The sequence below is a fragment of the Anarhichas minor genome, unplaced genomic scaffold (assembly GCF_050575085.1).
Source record: "Anarhichas minor isolate MPS153535 unplaced genomic scaffold, ASM5057508v1 ptg000041l, whole genome shotgun sequence".
Taxonomy (NCBI): Eukaryota; Metazoa; Chordata; class Actinopteri; order Perciformes; family Anarhichadidae; genus Anarhichas; species Anarhichas minor.
Window position 1 is genome coordinate 2,860,466 of NW_027466487.1, and position 17,418 is coordinate 2,877,883.

At 39.0% G+C, this 17,418-nt stretch overlaps 2 protein-coding genes across 4 annotated transcripts; both read left to right on the forward strand.

The window, feature by feature from the left end:
- Nucleotides 1–256: 256 nt before the first annotated feature.
- On the forward strand, nt 257–6,397 carry rbm12bb (RNA binding motif protein 12Bb). 3 transcript variants are annotated; one of them, XM_076109122.1, is made up of 3 exons: nt 257–409; nt 1,925–2,053; nt 3,746–6,397. In XM_076109122.1, exon 3 carries the CDS (start codon nt 3,768–3,770, stop codon nt 5,640–5,642), a length of 1,875 nt encoding a protein of 624 aa, XP_075965237.1. In that variant the 5' UTR covers nt 257–409; nt 1,925–2,053; nt 3,746–3,767; the 3' UTR covers nt 5,643–6,397. The 3 variants fall into 3 exon arrangements, with proteins under 3 accessions (XP_075965237.1, XP_075965236.1, XP_075965235.1); XM_076109121.1 differs by lacking the exon at nt 1,925–2,053; XM_076109120.1 differs by lacking the exon at nt 257–409 and having other exon boundaries at nt 416–2,053.
- Nucleotides 6,398–6,525: 128 nt separating this feature from the next.
- Nucleotides 6,526–9,641, forward strand: gra (granulito). Its single transcript, XM_076109123.1, has 7 exons — nt 6,526–7,060; nt 7,714–7,853; nt 7,969–8,027; nt 8,170–8,227; nt 8,683–8,789; nt 8,883–8,956; nt 9,233–9,641. The coding sequence occupies exons 2-6, from the start codon at nt 7,772–7,774 to the stop codon at nt 8,913–8,915; spliced, it is 339 nt and encodes a 112-aa protein (XP_075965238.1). The 5' UTR covers nt 6,526–7,060; nt 7,714–7,771; the 3' UTR covers nt 8,916–8,956; nt 9,233–9,641.
- The last annotated feature ends 7,777 nt before the right edge of the window (nt 9,642–17,418 follow it).

Sequence of the window (17,418 nt, forward strand, 5' to 3'; positions counted from 1 at the left end):
CAGGACCCAATGAAACATGATGTATTGTGAGGAGTGTGGGACTTGTTACTGCAAGGAAACAGTGGAAAACATGTTGATGGGTAGTAGCCTCTTGTAGAAAAAGACACACCGAATGACAGGAAAGGTCGGGTACACACAGTAGCAGGCAGGTGTACATATTTACATGTATATTTATATAGCCATACTTTAATAGCCAAAACAGACATTCTTCATGAAGTCATAATATTACTTCCCCCGATACAGTAGGTGGCGGCATCCATCTCTCACATTGGGTTACAGGGCTGCAGGAGGAAGAAGAACATTTCCCCCTCATGCACTCTGAGAAGAGAGCAACACGAAACCAAACTTGACTGATCTGAAAACCTATCGCTATCTCGCTTTTGCACCAGTCTCTGTGCTTGTCGTTTGTGTAAGTTTTTGTCGTTGGTTAGGTAGCAAGCTATTCTCTGGTATTATTTATAAAGATTGCATTCTCAGATCGTTGTTGGCCTTCAAATAAGTAAACGCTAAAGCTAGCGGCCTAGCTAGCTTCAATAGCTATCGTTAGCTACATCGACATTTCGTTGAGCTTTGTTTGAAAGGGAAGGACGTAAACACCACCTTCCTTGTTAACTGACACATTTAGCCTCGTGTAATTGCACACAACATTACAGTAGTTTCAGATGATGTATGTTTAGTGACGTAACGCGTCTGGGATGAAATGCTGGCGGTATTAATGGCGTCAAGCTAGCTAACGTTATGTGTGTTTGGTTTCGTAACGTTACTGTTTGACCTCGTTAACTAAGCTATGGCGGTACTTTCATTCAGTGAATGTTTAAGTTAATGCCTTCATATTTGATTTTACTACGCGGGTGGCCAATTTAGGCTGCTACATGTCACGCACTTAATTTGCTAACCGGCCATTGCTCGTTTTTCTTAGCGAGTAATGCTAACGTGTGACACGAACTACCAATAGGCTAACGCTAGTCTATGAGAGCTAACGTTAGCATACGTTAGCCTATGAGAGCTAACGTTAGCATACGTTAGCCTATGAGAGCTAACGTTAGCCTAGTAACGCTAGTAACCCGGAAGTTTCGATGCCAGTGGCGAGGTGCGGTGTTTATTAAAAGTTCGTATTGCGACAACAATAAGTGATATTAGTTGGTTTTGTGTCATTCAGGGTGCATTTCAAACACTATTTTGTCATCTCTCTGCTGCATTATGGTGTTGAATCTGATGGCTAAGAGTTAGAGTGAGCTACAGCCCGTTATTTAATCTAATTTGATATTTAATTTAATTTATTGTGGGCTTTGGTTCAGAGGTATGTAACAAAACAGCTTGCTGTATCAGTGGTGCTGGCAGGATTATATTTCATAATATGTACACGAACTACACGCCATCAGGTTAAAGGTCTTCACTGCCTCGAAGAAAGCGTTGGCGCAGCGCTAGCCAAGCGACAGTTCTGTTCTGCACTATTTACCTTCATTTAATTACCTGAAAAGTGTTTTCCTTGTGGCAGGTTGTATCGGAGAAGAAACTTCCACTTCCACTGTGTCTTTCGTGTTCTAATAGGGTGGAGCATCCGTTGCACACCCGGTTAAACAGATCACAGGATTTTTTTTTCACAATTATTATGAATTTTATTTTACTTATTCATGCAATTTAAAAATGCATTTTCCCAACCGTCCATGGGCACATTGCTGAGTAGTTTGTGAATTATAGCATTGCCTTCATAAGCTATGAGTTTTCAAAATTCCACAGGGCACACAAAGGATTATGAAACATGAATGTAGTAAAAATATGTTCACTTCTGGGTGGAGGACAGTTTTGGCTACGTGACAGCACATAAAATGCTCCCAACTGTAATGAATAGGAGCTCTGAAGAGAAGACGATTACTCTTTCTGCTGAACAACTGCTAGACTATACTCTCTCCGTTTGTGCCAGAGTATACAGAAGAGGAAATGTTGCTGAGGCGAGCAGAGCATGACAGGGGAAGGGCAACAAGAGGGGACACTGCCGCTATTGGATTAACCAGAACGCCAGCCTCTGGAATGAACAGACTGCAGCAGTGGTGTAGGTTGCCAAACAATGCAATCCGCAACATTGTTTGTTCTGCCATGAATGGGATATTTTGTTAGAGCAAGGTTGCGATGCAGTCGATGAACTTTTTGAGTGACAAGACATCCCGATTTCAGCGCTCTCCTGCAAATGTGCAGTAAAATTGAGTTGTGCGTCCCTTGTAGCTGGTATTTTTTGTTTAGTAACTGCCCAGAAGGAATGTGTGTTTGCCATGGAAATTATACCTAAGATAGAATATTGTTTTACCAGCAAAATCATAATTACTGTGATTTGCAAAGGCAGATTGTTTTGGCACCTAACGATTTATTCTGACAACACAACATGCAACAACCATACATTTCGATGCTGTTAACAGTTTTAATTCAATGTTTAAAGCTTGCTAACTCGTCTGTATGGCTGGGGCATATTTTTGATGACATTGGCTGTTAAAGGGTCTATAAGCAGATGGTATTTGTTTAGTTTGACCATGCAAAACTACTGATAGCGGGCTTTGGCACACTAATAGTAACATTTACTAAATTAGATTATGTACTAATGGTTTTAATTGTCAATTTTGGTGTTTTTTGGCTTGTGGTTCTGTTGAGTGACCGATTCGGAGCTGCTTTGGTTGGATCATAGTTTCTGCTAATGGTAACGGAGATATTTTTCTTGCTGGGTAGTAGCTGTGTCCCAATTGGAAGAACTGCCTTGTTTCAAGTCTGCGATTCAAGACCTCATTTTTGATGGATCAACAAGGCTGTCCCATTCTGAAGGACCCTCCAAATACATTGGAAAAATACCTGGTGGTGTTGATCATTTTGTTGGTTGAATAAGTGGAACTAATTGGTGGTAAACTTGAAAATCTCGGACCTACAATTGTGTTGCGCAACACCTGGATTTGGCACTAGGATCATAGGGAAGGATCATAGATGGGGAAATTGTGGTCATTGTGAGTCCTCTGGACTGTCTCATTCTGTGAGGTGACACATTTTCAGTCTATTAGCCTCCGCGGGCAACAACTTTATCAGCTATGTTGTTTTATTAAAAATGGATTTAATCATATTTCAATTACAAGATTAATATTTGTAAACCTGTTGAGCGAGTAGTGGTTCTCAGATCAACTTGAATTTTACCGCTTTAGTTGAATTGTAGATGATGAATTTGAATATTTAACCTATGGTGTTATTTCATAGGACTTGATGAGATTGATTTAGGACAATAGGGAAATGATTGTGCCAGATAGATTGTGTTGCCTTTTGTCCTTCTTAAGCCAGCGTTGGACCGCATTTTTGAATGTACTGGTGAAGGGTGTGCCATTGGTGTGTTCAAAACTATGAGTACGATTTAATGTGATAAAGCGTTGGAGTCTCGCGTGGAATTTAATTGAATATGAAGTGAATACAATTTGGGTTTGAGTTAGAAAATAAAGGGAAGATGCTCTGTGTTTATATTGTGGGTTGGGACTTAACACGCTTGAGCTACGGTATATGTACGATTGTTATGTCAATCTCACACATTTGAATTCCTTCTCAGTTGTAAAAGGGATTGTTGTGGACACTGATTGCACAGGTTTCCTTTGTCTCTGATGTCTTTTGTCTCACATTGCTATTCCAGTTCAGTGGCGTTATATTGGAATGCCAGGAAGTGGACGCTGAGCTAGAAAAGCTCTGTTGGCAATAATGCTGTTCTATACCCCTCTGTCCGCAGGTGCTGTTGTTTGTACTTCAGTATGGAGGTCGTCATCCGTTTACAGGGACTAAGGGTCTCAGCAGGTTCTGAGGATATTCGCAAGTTCTTCACTGGCCTCAAAATTCCTGATGGAGGGGTGCATATAATTGGTGGGGAGCGAGATGAAGCTTTCATTATCTTTGCTTCGGACGAAGACGCAAGAAGAGCCATGACGCGGTCAGGAGGTTGCATTAAGGGGTCACCTGTTGCGTTGCTACTAAGTAGTAAAGCAGAGATGCAGAACATGCTTGAAAAAAGTACATCAAACTTGGAGCTCGATCCAAAGACGCGACTTGAGGAGAACGCAAGACGCGCCAGAAGATCCGTGGACCCCGAGGTGGGCAGGAGATCAGTTAGCAGATCGGATTATTCTCCCCTCCGCCACCAGAAGGCTTCAGACAATAATGACTTTGTGCACGTGTTCCTGAAAGGAATGCCTTTCTCCGTGACCGAAAAGGAAGTCCATGACTTTTTCCTTGGTTTACTTATTGATGAAATTATCTTATTGAAAAATGGAAATGGTTATAAAAATGGGAAAGGTCTGGTCAAATTTGCAACAAGAGAGGATGCAAATGAAGCCATGAAGAGGGACCGGGGATACATTGGCTCCAGGTATGTGGAGATTACTCCAACAACAAAAGAAGATTGGCGCAGGGTTACAGATGGCTTAGAAAGGGACCGATCACCTATTCGCCCGCAAAGAAATCCACTTCCTCTGAGGCCACAATCAGCTTTCCAGAGTCCTGGTGGTGCTGCTTCTGATGACGAGTACTGCGTTGTGGTAGAAAATCTGTCGTATACCGCTGAAAAGGAAGACATAAAAAGGCTTTTTCATACTGCAAAGCTTGAGGATGACCAGATCCTGTACTTAATTGGCAGTGATGGGAGAAGAACTAGATCCACATTTGTGCTGTTCAAGAATCTGCGTGACTATTGTGATGCCTTATCTCCTGAAAAAAGGCCGTTTTTCAACCGACAGATCCTCACACGGCCAATCTCAAGAGAAAAAATGATCGCCCTTCTGGAATCTCAGAGCGTGGCTGCCGGACCTCCTGGAAACTCTGAAATGTGTCAAGATCAGCCGCCGTCGTATGACTCGGAGAAAGTGTGTCTGTTTGTGCGGAACCTACCATTTGATGTGCGGAAAGTTGAGATCATAGACTTCTTCCTTTGGTTTAATATCACGGAGGACAAGGTGTTTGTGCTGCGTGACCATGAAGGTGCTGGAGTTGGGAAGGCTTTGGTTCTCTTCGGGTCCGAGGCGGAGGCTATGAGTGCACTCTCGCTCAATAGACACCGGTTTCTTGGGTCAGAAGTCATACTGAAATGTATTTCACGTTCTCAGATGCGGCAGTTGGGTGTTGAGCCGCCGCTGGTGCAAGAGCCAGTTGTGCAAGAGCCGCTGCCAGGAGGAGAGCGATACTCGGGCAGAGGAAGCGAGGCATCCTACCGCCCCGGTGACACAGAAAATCCTGGCTTTAGGATTCCTCCGGATGGTAATATACCAATGGCTAATACACAGGCTCACGCCTATGGAGGCTGTGGTTATGAGCCCTATGCAGTCGGCCCTTACGCCCCACAAGACAGGGGTAATGGTGTTGGTGGTGGCTTCGCTCCCCCAGTGCAGCATTTTGACGGTACCGCCTGCGTTAAGCTGCTTAACTTACCATTTCAAATCAGAAGTGAAGAAATCTATGACTTTTGCTACGGATTTCGCATCATGCCTGGATCAGTCACACTCCAGTTTGACCAGACTGGAAAATCGACTGGCACCGCGACTGCAGTATTTGAGTCTCGTCAGGAGGCGGTAACAGCAGTTGAGGAACTGAGTGGAAGACCCATAGGTCCGAGAAAAATCCAGCTATTAATTGTGTGAAAGAGACTCATCTTTTCATGGCACCTTGCATGCCCTAGCAGTGTAGTTTGGACATATACCGAGTTGATTTAAGGGAAGAAATGGGCCTTTCTTTCTTTTTGATATGATCTTCATTTTGACTTTTTGTACGGCATGGCTTTGTGTGAGTTTAGCTATATATTTTTTCTTAGTGCTTTCTTTTCATTTTTTAAATTGTGTTCAGGTAATATAGTCTGACAATGGGTGTTGTATTCTATACTCATCCTAAAGTGAAGCACTAGATTTTTGTTTTTCTCATTTTCTCAATCGAGACATGTTTTTGTTTGATTCAACTTCCAACATAGTGTTGCAAACAATGTATGTGCATTGCATTTTACTCTTATGTGGCTGGTGTGAAAAGTATTGTTTTCATAAAAAATGCATACCTTTTGAATTGTCAATTTTTCTTCACAGATCTGTCACATACAATTTAAATTAAATTTTGTTTACCATGTTAACCGTATGTATATAACTTTCTGGTTAATCACCAATCAAAGACCATGAGTTACTGACAGCTGTTAAGATTAGGTTTAATGGGATACCCTTAAGTGGTTTTCTGTATTAGAATTAAGTTGGGGTGTACAGTGTTTGCCCTTTTTATAAAACTCATCAGTCCAATAGCAAGATTTGTAAAATACAATAATCACTTGCATGAGGGATCACGGTGATAATCTGTAATGTGTATTTCAAATATTTAAGTTATATTTCCCTCTAATAAAAGAGAGAAATGAACATGATTGAAGGAGATTTGTTTCCTCTTGCGTTTCCAGTTAGATGGACTTAACACACATGCATCGTTATGCATCTATACATATTTATCTTTGGGTGTAAAGCAAAGAAAATGTCATAAACCTAACAATATATTCAACTCATGTATAATCCAGTATATTAGATAATAGTGCAGCATGTGAGTTTCATTCCCAACCTTTTAGCAGTCTCTGAAAGAACAGGTGCCATATTCACTCCAGCAAGAATCTCAGCATCATATCCAAAAGGTAACTATAAACACATAGATATTGTAATACATTGCGGTTGGTGAATATTCTGACAATTTTAGAGTAGTTTCATATTTCCTACTGCAGCATTGCAAACACACTGACACAACCCTTATATACAGTCTATGGGTAAAACCTATCCAAGACGACCACATTTACAATGTTCAATATCAAAAACAAGCCACAAGTGCCGTGTGCTCATACGGGTTGATACACAAAGTGTTTCCTCTACTGTCTGACAATGTTGACAATGGGCTTATACGTACTTAAAAAAATAAAATTAAAAAAAACATTTTATTTTGAAAAACGTTAACCGGAAACTGGTTTTAACTTGACTACCATGACACCAGTGAGGTGATCACTGCAGGCGGACCACCACACCGAAGGAGCTGTTTAGAACTACAGGTGAACAATTTATCCTAAAATCTCCTCTATTTAAAGTGCAATGACTTCGTGGAGAACTCGTAACTTTCCGGTACGAGTTATTTGGCCCATGTTGCTGACTTGAATGATGGTTTCGCAGAGTTCAAACTTCTGCAGCATTGACGAGCTGCGTTTGTCATCACTCAACGTTAACTTTTTGAAAGTCTTATTTTGTGGCCTTAATGTTATTACAATCGTCAGTTACGACCGTTAAATATTCGTTGACTTGTGTTCATTAATTTATGTTGAATTAATTTGCAATTAACCTTACTTAAACGAGGTTAATTGCCAAGTTAGAAGCGATTGTGTTGAGTTGCTCACGTTAGCTGTTAAGCTACACTCCTGGTATTATTAGCCTGTTTCTAATCAGCATAGCTCATGGATACTCACATTAATTATGTAAGATACTTATGCACTAGCTAATTTATATATTTTTATGTTTTTTACACTTTATTTCATACTTCTCTAGTGAATTTGGTCAGATCAATTGAAATCTGTCATCTAAATAGTAATCCTAATACATTCTCAGACTTTAATTAAAGAGTTAACACCATAACGTTACAGGACCCCTAATGGTCTGCAAACTCCACTCTTCAAAGCACTGATTTCTAAAATATTGAAGTGTCTGCCCGTAGTCACTACAGCACTACTCGGTGTAGCCCTTGCAGAGTGTAGTAGATCACTGACACCAGGATGGAGGTATCCAGGAGAAGAATCTTCCAGAAACATCTGGAGCCTGCCAGACCCCTGCGCCGCTGCATCCCTTTTGGCATTGGTAAGCAGTCTGCACCACTTGGTTTAAACGTATCGGAATATCAAAGGTGTTGATTTTAAATGTATTGTGTCCATATAATGGCGCGCTTATATGAGAATTGTATCACTTCATTTAGAGCCCAAAATAAATGCTGCTACATGTGCCCAGGCACTGATCGAAGAAGAGTATCGAGAGGTAAGATACAATATTTTAGGGTTGCAACATTTTCAATTTCTTTCGACCAACAAATCATTTCAGCTCATCATCTGCTTGTTAAGCAGTGAAGATTTAGACAAATTTAGGTTTTCTAAAACTATTCTAACGTTGAACTTGATAGACCACAATTGGGATAGAGGAGTTCTACAAGATTGTCAACCTCTACAAACAGAAAAAAGGTAAGACACAAAGTGTTTTAATGACAAATGGGATCTATATGTTTCTGCTCATCTGGAAACTGGGGGCTTTTATTGTAATGCTTCTGTGTTTACTTTCAGCCGGGAGGTTATTGTTGGTTACAGTAGTGGCTTGGCAAATGGCCCATGCATTGACAGAATAACAACTACTTTCATTCAATGTATAGTCCTAGCCAAGATGTCGGCATATAAAGTTTCACACAAAAGAAATGTGCAACAGGCATAAAACAAAACAGCAAATTGCATCAAACACTGAATTAGCCGTGTTCAGTAACAGGACATGTTCACCGGTCACATAGTGCTTAATCCTGTTTTTATAACTTAAGTTTAATGTCGCACTAAGATAAAGGTGCAAAATACATTTAGTCTTTCTTTAGATTTTCCTGATTTGAACTCTTGTAATGTTGTTTAATATGTATATATATATGTTTTCATAGGCAGCATATCTTACACAAGAGATTTTTTAATTGGTCTGGCAAATTGTCCTGAGGCCAGGAAGAAGCCGGAATTCTTGCCCGATCACCCCATTGTCCTGATGGCGGCAGTAAGTATTGTTGCTATTCAGTTTTATGGTGACATCCTCTATACATGATAACTGCTGTTTACATTGAGTTGTGTTTGTATACTATCTTACCAGAGAGATCTTGGGCACCTTCATGAGATGAGATGAGGTGGAATGGGGGAAAAGAAGACAAGCGAGTTTGATATAATGTAAGTGCGTTGCATTATCAAACCTTTCTGACACTCTAGTAAATGAGACGATCTAGATTAGGGTTTGAATTGAATGCACATTACTATCTGAAGGCTAATTCACATTAGTATGAAACTATAGTTTAAAAAAAATGTACATTAGCCTCGACTCATTAGTGGTTGTCTGACTATCATTGTCTTACTGTATGCTTTACTGTTGGTATTGGGTTGAGTGTGGTATCTTGATCAAATTAACAGTTTATTCATTATTTGTTATTATTATTTTCTGTTTTTTAGGGCGGCAGAAAAGCTTCACTCACTTCAATAAATTTGAACTGGTGTTCACTACCCAAAAGAGTTTTTTGTTGTTTGTTTGTTTGCTTATTGCTTTTCTTGGTGAATTTAATTTAACTTGTTAAATTTTGCATGTTTCTTATTTGTGAATGTGACTCATAACAGTTTGAAGTGAAGTTGCACAAAGTTCTAATACTAAACACCGTTTTATTTGCTTAAGTGGTAGTATTGCTTTTTTGCTTACATTTATATTTACATTTTGAAAATACAGTTTGTTTCAAACATAAGACATTAATGGCTATTCGTCAGCTGTGGTATGTTTCGTTTAAAGAAACTGGGGACGGGGCATTGCCATTTAATGCAGACTCATCATATTAACGTGTCTCACTAAACATGTGAACTTCTTTTATAAAGGAATGTTTGGCTCAACAGCTGTGTGATGACATTTTCTTTCTTACATGAAATTTAAACTTAAGCTGCAATTATGAATATATGACCAATTCATCAAATGACTGTGTAATGAAAAAGATTTTGTTTAAAAAAAACACACATAGAAAGATAAAACAACTCTGCAGTACTCCTCAGTTCTTTGGAGTCTTTTATCGTCTTTCGGCTGATTGTTGCTTAGTTTTCTGGCACACAACTCTGCTCTCATCCTCATTACCAGCCACAGCTACCAGCTTGAGGAAGAATGCTCTATTAAAGCCACTGTACTCTACCTGACCAGCACCACATGGCCAGCAAGGTTTGTGAGTAGCGGGTGAAGATTTTCCCACAGGAATTAGTAGGGATCAAAACAGAGCTGACGTGAGACTGAATATTCAATATTCAAAATCCATCAGGTGAATATTAATTGTAAATAGACAGCTTTAATTGTACAGCATCAATCCTTGTATTTTACTTTATATATAGATTTTTCACATTATACATCATCACTACAAATTAATATTTCCACATGATCAAGCTGTTCCTTTCTTTCACCTTCTACGCAGCGAATGAGAAGGAGATAAACACTCTACACCGCAGGTATTTCAAAATGGAGCCACATAGGACCACTTTAAAATCTAGTTCTATTGAAGGCACTCGATATCAAGCACACTGATGTTATTCAAAGTCTTTTTTTAAGTAATTTAGTCGGTATCAGCCAGGTGTTTCATTTGTACGGACCCCAGAGAACAAAAAACAGCACTTAATGAATTAAAGTAAAGATCTTGAACACCATTCTTCAAAAGTAGCCTACTTGAATTCACCTGTAGTTTACAACAGTAAAAAAAAAAAAGTCTGATTCTTCACTCCAGAAACACGAATGGAGGGTTTGGTCACCACTGTCACCAAAACATAGACAAACAGACAATATGGTTGTCTGTACACAACCCGCTGTGGTTGTCTGTGCGGACATCAGTGCATTTAGTAACTGCACGTCTGCTTGTTCACTGCGGTCAAGTCAGCAGACGCTCAGATCTCCGTGGTCAACTTAGCAGACACTTAAATTGTAGTGCACCTATACGCTGAAACTTACGGTAAACGCAACCAAACGGCACAGGACGGGAGCGAGCGAAGGATTTTGCAAAGTTAGCGGAAAGATTAACGTGAAAACTTCCGGTTTTCTACAGACGAACATCCGGTTTTCAAAATAAGATGCCAACAAAGTAGACATATTGCATAATGAAATGAGATTAAATGAATTATATTCCAATAAGTATAAAAAATGATACCATCATCTCGTGAGTTAAAGGGAAAATACACCTAAATTGTGCGTAAAGTGTATTTATTCTTTGATTTGAGGGTTGCTGGAAATTAATAATACCTGACTGACGGTCAATTAAGATGTTTTACAAAGCAAAAACTCTGAACTGAATTTATATCTTCAAATGGCAAATTTTTAAGGTGTTTTTAAGGTGCTATGAAAATGTTTTTCACAATAATTCCCCACAATGACTAATGCATATATGTTCAGGACAAAAAAAGGCTAATATCACAATATTTGAGCTGCTACAAAAATATTTTTCTCAATAATTCCATACAATGACTGATATGTATGTGTTGAGGACATCGTTGACTCCACCCACACTGAAAATTAGACATTTTGACAGTACCAATTAAGAGATATTTCAAAGTAAAAGTCATACATTTGAAACGAGAAACTATCTAATAAATGAATATTTGAAGTGTAATAAAAACAGTTTTCTCAATAATTCCAGACAATGACTGATATGTATGTGTTGAGGACATCGTTGACTCCACCCACACTGAAAATTAGACATTGTTACTGTCCAAATTAAGAGATATTTCAAATTAAAACTCATACATTTGAATTGAGAAAATATCTAATAAATGAATATTTGAAGTGTAATAAAAAGTATTTTCTCAATAAGTCCAGACAATGACTGACATGTCTGTGTTGAGGACATCGTTGACTCCACCCATACTGAATATTCGACATTTTTACTGTCCTAATTAAGAGATATTTCAAATTAAAACTCATACATTTGAATTGAGAAAATATCTAATAAGTGGATATTTGAAGTGTAATAAAAAGTATTTTCTCAATAAGTCCAGACAATGACTGACATGTCTGTGTTGAGGACATCGTTGACTCCACCCATACTGAATATTAGACATTTTTACTGTACCAATTAGGAAATATTTCAAATTAAAACTCATACATTTGAATCGAGAAAATATCTAATAAATGAATATTTGAAGTGTAATAAAAAGTATTTTCTCAATAAGTCCAGACAATGACTGATATACATGTGTTGAGGACATCGTTGACTCCACCCATACTGAAAATTAGACATTTTTACTGTCTAATTAAGAGATATTTCAAATTAAAAGTCATACATTTGTACCAAGAAACGGGTACATTTCTGAATATTTGAGGTGCTATAAAAACTATTTTCTCAATAATTCCACACAATGACTAATGCATATAAGTTGAGGAAATCTCTGACCACACATATACAGAAAAATCTTTACTGTGGTAATGAAGAGATTTTTTAACCTCTTCTCACTCCTGCATAATTTGCCTAAAACGCCTATCAACCGCGTACCCAAAGTAAACTGACAGCTCTTATTGAACCATTGGGAGTACATGTATGGTTTTAGTCTCTATTGAACGGCAACACTGAAGTTTCTTCACAATCAGTCAGAATCACTGTAAGTGCTACTAGCATTGAGCTATGCAGTTTTCAGCAGACTGAGAAAGAAGGATTTTATTTCTGCATGGACTTGTTTTGGCCAACAGATGGCAGCAGTTATCTATGGCTGGGACTTATGACCCCGGAAACACAATCCTACATGAGCATGGGGTCATGGTACCTGGTATAAGTTATAATTTGAGTTTAAGTTAGAATCTATGGGGTATTGTCAAGAGGAAGATGAGAGACATCAGACCCAACAATACAGATGAGCTGAAGGCCCCTATCAAAGCAACCTGGGCTTCCATAACACCTCAGCAGGGCCACAGTCTCATCGCCTCCGTGCCATGCCGCATTGATGCAGTAATTCATGCAAAAGGTGCCCCGACCAAGTATTGAGTACATACTTTATACTGTACATAGACATACTTTTCAGTAGGCCAACATTTCTGTATTAAAAAAACTTTTTTAAATTGGTCTTATGTAATATTCAAATTTTCTGAGATACAGAATTTGGGGTTTTTATTAGCTGTAAGCCATAATCATCAACATTAAAAGAAATAAACACTCGAAATATATCACCTTGTGTGTAATGAATCTACAGTATATCATATATGAGTTTTACTTTTTGAATTGAATTACTGAAATAAATTAACTTTTCGATGATATTCTAATTCATTGAGATGCACCTGTATACATTAACCATTGTTTGGAATTATTGAGGAAACACTTCAAATATTCAGTTATTGGATATTTCTTGGAACAAATGTAGAACATTTACTTTAAAAAATCTCTTAATTACCACAGTCAAAATGTTTAATTTTCTGTATATGTGTAGTCAGAGATTTCCTCAACTTATATGCATCAGTCATTGTTTGGAATTATTGAGAAAATACTTTTTATAGCACCTCAAATATTCAGAAATGTACCCGTTTCTGGGTACAAATATATGACTTTTAATTTGAAATATCTCTTAATTGGGACAGTAAAAATATCTAATATTCATTATGGGTGGAGTCAACGATGTCCTCAACACATACATATCAGTCATTTTCTGGACTTATTGAGAAAATACTTTTTATTACACTTCAAATATCCATTTATTAGATATTTTCTCGATTCAAATGTATGAGTTTTAATTTGAAATATCTCATAATTAGGACAGTAAAAATATCTTATGTCTTAAATGAAGTATACTAAGGCTCGAAGGATGACCTGTTTTTATTTGTGTTCTCCTTTGTGTATTCTTGTTAGCTTACAGATAACAGGAAGCTGTCTGAGCATAAATGTCCATGCATTGACTGTTTAGGCAGAGCACTCTCACAGATCACTGCAATGTGTCTGTGAGACTGTTCTCTTTGCTTGCAAGCAAATAAATTGACTTTACAAACTTTGATCGTTCATCAAGACTCTGTTTACTTTATATTGATTGAAAACCTTCACTTTCTTCTCCCGACTAGTCATAAGAAATATTCCACAACAAACTTGGTGTTGTCGGCAGGGTTCGCTGACCGTCCATCATGCTCCAGGGGGACCGTCCGGAGAAAAGGCCTTTCCAGGTTCAATAACTGACGTTTCCTGTCTCAATACCTCCTTAGACAAGAGAAGAGAGAGCCGGCGGAAACCGAGGAGTTTCTGATTGACGGCACGCAAATTCAACGACAAAGAATTAATTTCTACAATATCGGGTAAGGAAGTTAAAATTCCAATTGTAAAAGTAATTGTAAAATTATACTAAGATCGTATAATTTAACAGACACAGATGAATGATCAAGTAGTCATTATTATTTGGGTAACACAATTGTTTTTGACGTTTGTGGTTTTGTTTTACGAATGGTTCATGTAAACTCCCTTTTCGTTTTCTGACGTATCACTATTACACGCTTTTACGTAGGAGACAGGATTGTGTTATATGGTGATGATTTAACTCAGAATAAAACCATTTTGAGATCGTAACACAGATCGCTTGACTACAATTGTTATATGTTTGATGTAAGATCGTTGTTAAATTATCCAATACGTGAATTCTACTAACGAAACTGATAGGATAAGAATCGTGATAAACTAACTTAACGTGAACTTCAAATAAGGTTTTTGCAATAGTTTTTTCCTTCGGTAAAGAAACTTACGCTTTGTAGTGACGACTATATTGTTTTTTAAGATAACGTTAACGTGTCCACGCCTGAAAGATGGGTGGTAAGCAGAGTAAAAGCACGGAACCCTCGGGTCTCATTTTGTCAATCAGGCCATTACAGAACTAAGCGCATACTTGGGTATCGACTTAAGAACACACTGTGCTTACCATCCAGCCAGTGGTGGCGCTGTGGAACGAGAAAATGGTACACTTAAGACCAAGTTAGTGAAATGTTGTGCTGACACAGGTCTGCCTTGGACAAAAGCTCTGCCTCTAGTTCTGATGTACATGGGAATGAGAAAACGAACACGAAGCAATCTGAGTCCTTTTGAGATACTGTTTGGTTTTCCTCCTCATGTAGGAACTGAAGCACCAGGGGCGCCACTTCCCTCAACCGCCTTATGCGAACATGAAATGTTAACATATTGTGCACAATTGTCCTCTGCTTTATCTAACATAAGACAACAGGTGATTGCCGCTCTCCCGAGGCCAGCTGAAGGACCTCTCCACAAGCTGAAACCTGGTGATTTCGTGGTGGTGAAAGACTTCAGAAGGAAGCACTGGAACTCACGACGCTGGCTGGGTCCATTTCAGGTCCTCATCGTCACTCAGACGGCTGTCAAAGTAGCTGAGAGGGCAACTTGGGTCCACGCGTCCCACTGCAAGAAGGTTCCAGAACCAGGAGACGCACCAACTGAAGCTACAGGTGAGCTCGCACCTACAACAAGTGTCAGCCAACAGGCACCACCGAGGGAGGAAGGACAGACGGAGCCACCAACAGAGGAGATGCAGTGATCACGGACGGAATCACAACGGGCAGTTGACCGACAGACGCTTGCGTGATCTGTGTTAACTGTCCCAACGCTGATGCCACGCAAGAAAGACGGCTGGAAGAGCCCCTCTCGACACGTGTTTATGCCAACAAACACAAGAAAAGGAGCACGGTCAGGTCCTCTACAAAAGGACGAAAAACGCATTTTTTTTCATTATAGCTATATTCATATTATTGCTTGTTTCGTTTTCATTTTATTTCTGTATTATTCAATCTGTCTGAGCGGACCAAAAAGAGTGGCAGGATAACAGTGACTCTGACAGTTTTGTGGAAACCTCAACGGTGTCAACACAAGCAGAACTGCTCACACAAACCAGTTGCTCGGGTGAACTCCATACTAACTTGGTTGGCTGTTTGCACTCTTTCACCATGGAACGACAACGCCCCTGGAGCCCACTGAGGAGAGTGGGGGGGACTCGTTTCACTTATTGTTTATTTGTGGTCATTGGGTTATGTTTTTTATTACCTTTTCTTTTATGGCACCACAAACAGATGAAGAGCGACCACGACCAGCACAATAACACGACTTTTGACCCAGACAATGACAACTCAACAACGCATAACCGTACCAGACGCACCGCAGTAAAAACCTTGAAACATGATTGGCTCGACAACAACCCAGATGCATTAATCCACGTCTATTATGCAAAATAGAATGGTTTTAGATCAACTGACTGCATCACAGGGTGGCGTTTGTGCTATTGTTGGGGAATACTGTTGTACTTTTATTCTAGAAAACGACGCTGATGGTCATATCATTGCACAAGCGATTCGCAACATCACTGAAATACAGGAAGCTATGGTTAAAGATGGTACTCCGCCTCCAGACTGGCTTACAGATTTATGGTACTCATGGAAGGGGATTTTGATACAAGCTGCCATTATCCTATGTGCTTTCTTTGTATTTGTACTTTGCGTAATCCCACTGCTCAGACACATGATCTCTCAGCTCTTCGACAAACGGATGACTATGTATACTCGTGTGGCAACTAACGACCAACTACTTGACCTGTTCCCTATTACTGACTGTGCGGACAACTTCGACAGCGACACTGTCGATGATGATTTTGATGCTCAGGTCTAAAGACAGTTCTTTTTGGTTTTTATCTTTTTATTCTTTTGTGTTTATTGTATTGTATTGCTGGCTTAAAACAACCAGAGATCCTTTATCTCACAAAAACAGTTTTTCTTCAGACATCTCACATGATGATGTATTTTAAAATCATATTTTGGGGTAATACTTCTGTTGTTATTGAAATGTCCTTATAACATATTTTTACTATATTGTGTGATTACTGTATAATCAAAAGAGTGGAATGTAATGGGAAAATATGTCATAGTCTCATGTGAAGGTTTAAAGAATGTAAGTCCTGAAAGTGCAGACACCAAACTGTAGTTTCAGTAGATGATTTTAATTAGTTTAGTATCCAGGTGTCTTGTTATCTGTTATCTTGTGCACTGTTTCTTTCTTCGTACAGAAAGAACAGAGAGGCCTTGACTAACAGAGATCCTCTGAAATACTTTTTACTTCCTTGATGACGCATTATCTGAAGTTGTAAAGGCATAACCTTTGCATGCATATATGATGTGTGAGGGTAATAAATATCTATTCTGTCTCTACAATAGTCATTTTAAAAATGTCACAGTGGCCTCAAAGGAAGCATCGGCTGTGTGTTTAAATGGTTTATTGTAAGGCAAACTGTGAACAAAGGGATCTGCAAACAGGAGATGAAGCGCCTTCATGTTGTCTTAAATGAAGTATACTAAGGCTCGAAGGATGACCTGTTTTTATTTGTGTTCTCCTTTGTGTATTCTTGTTAGCTAAGCAGATAACAGGAAGCTGTCTGAGCATAAATGTCCATGCATTGTGACTGTTTAGGCAGAGCACTCTCACAGATCACTGCAATGTGTCTGTGAGACTGTTCTCTTTGCTTGCAAGCAAATAAATTGACTTTACAAACTTTGATCGTTCATCAAGACTCTGTTTACTTTATATTGATTGAAAACCTTCACTTTCTTCTCCCGACTAGTCATAAGAAATATTCCACAACAAACTTGGTGTTGTCGGCAGGGTTCGCTGACC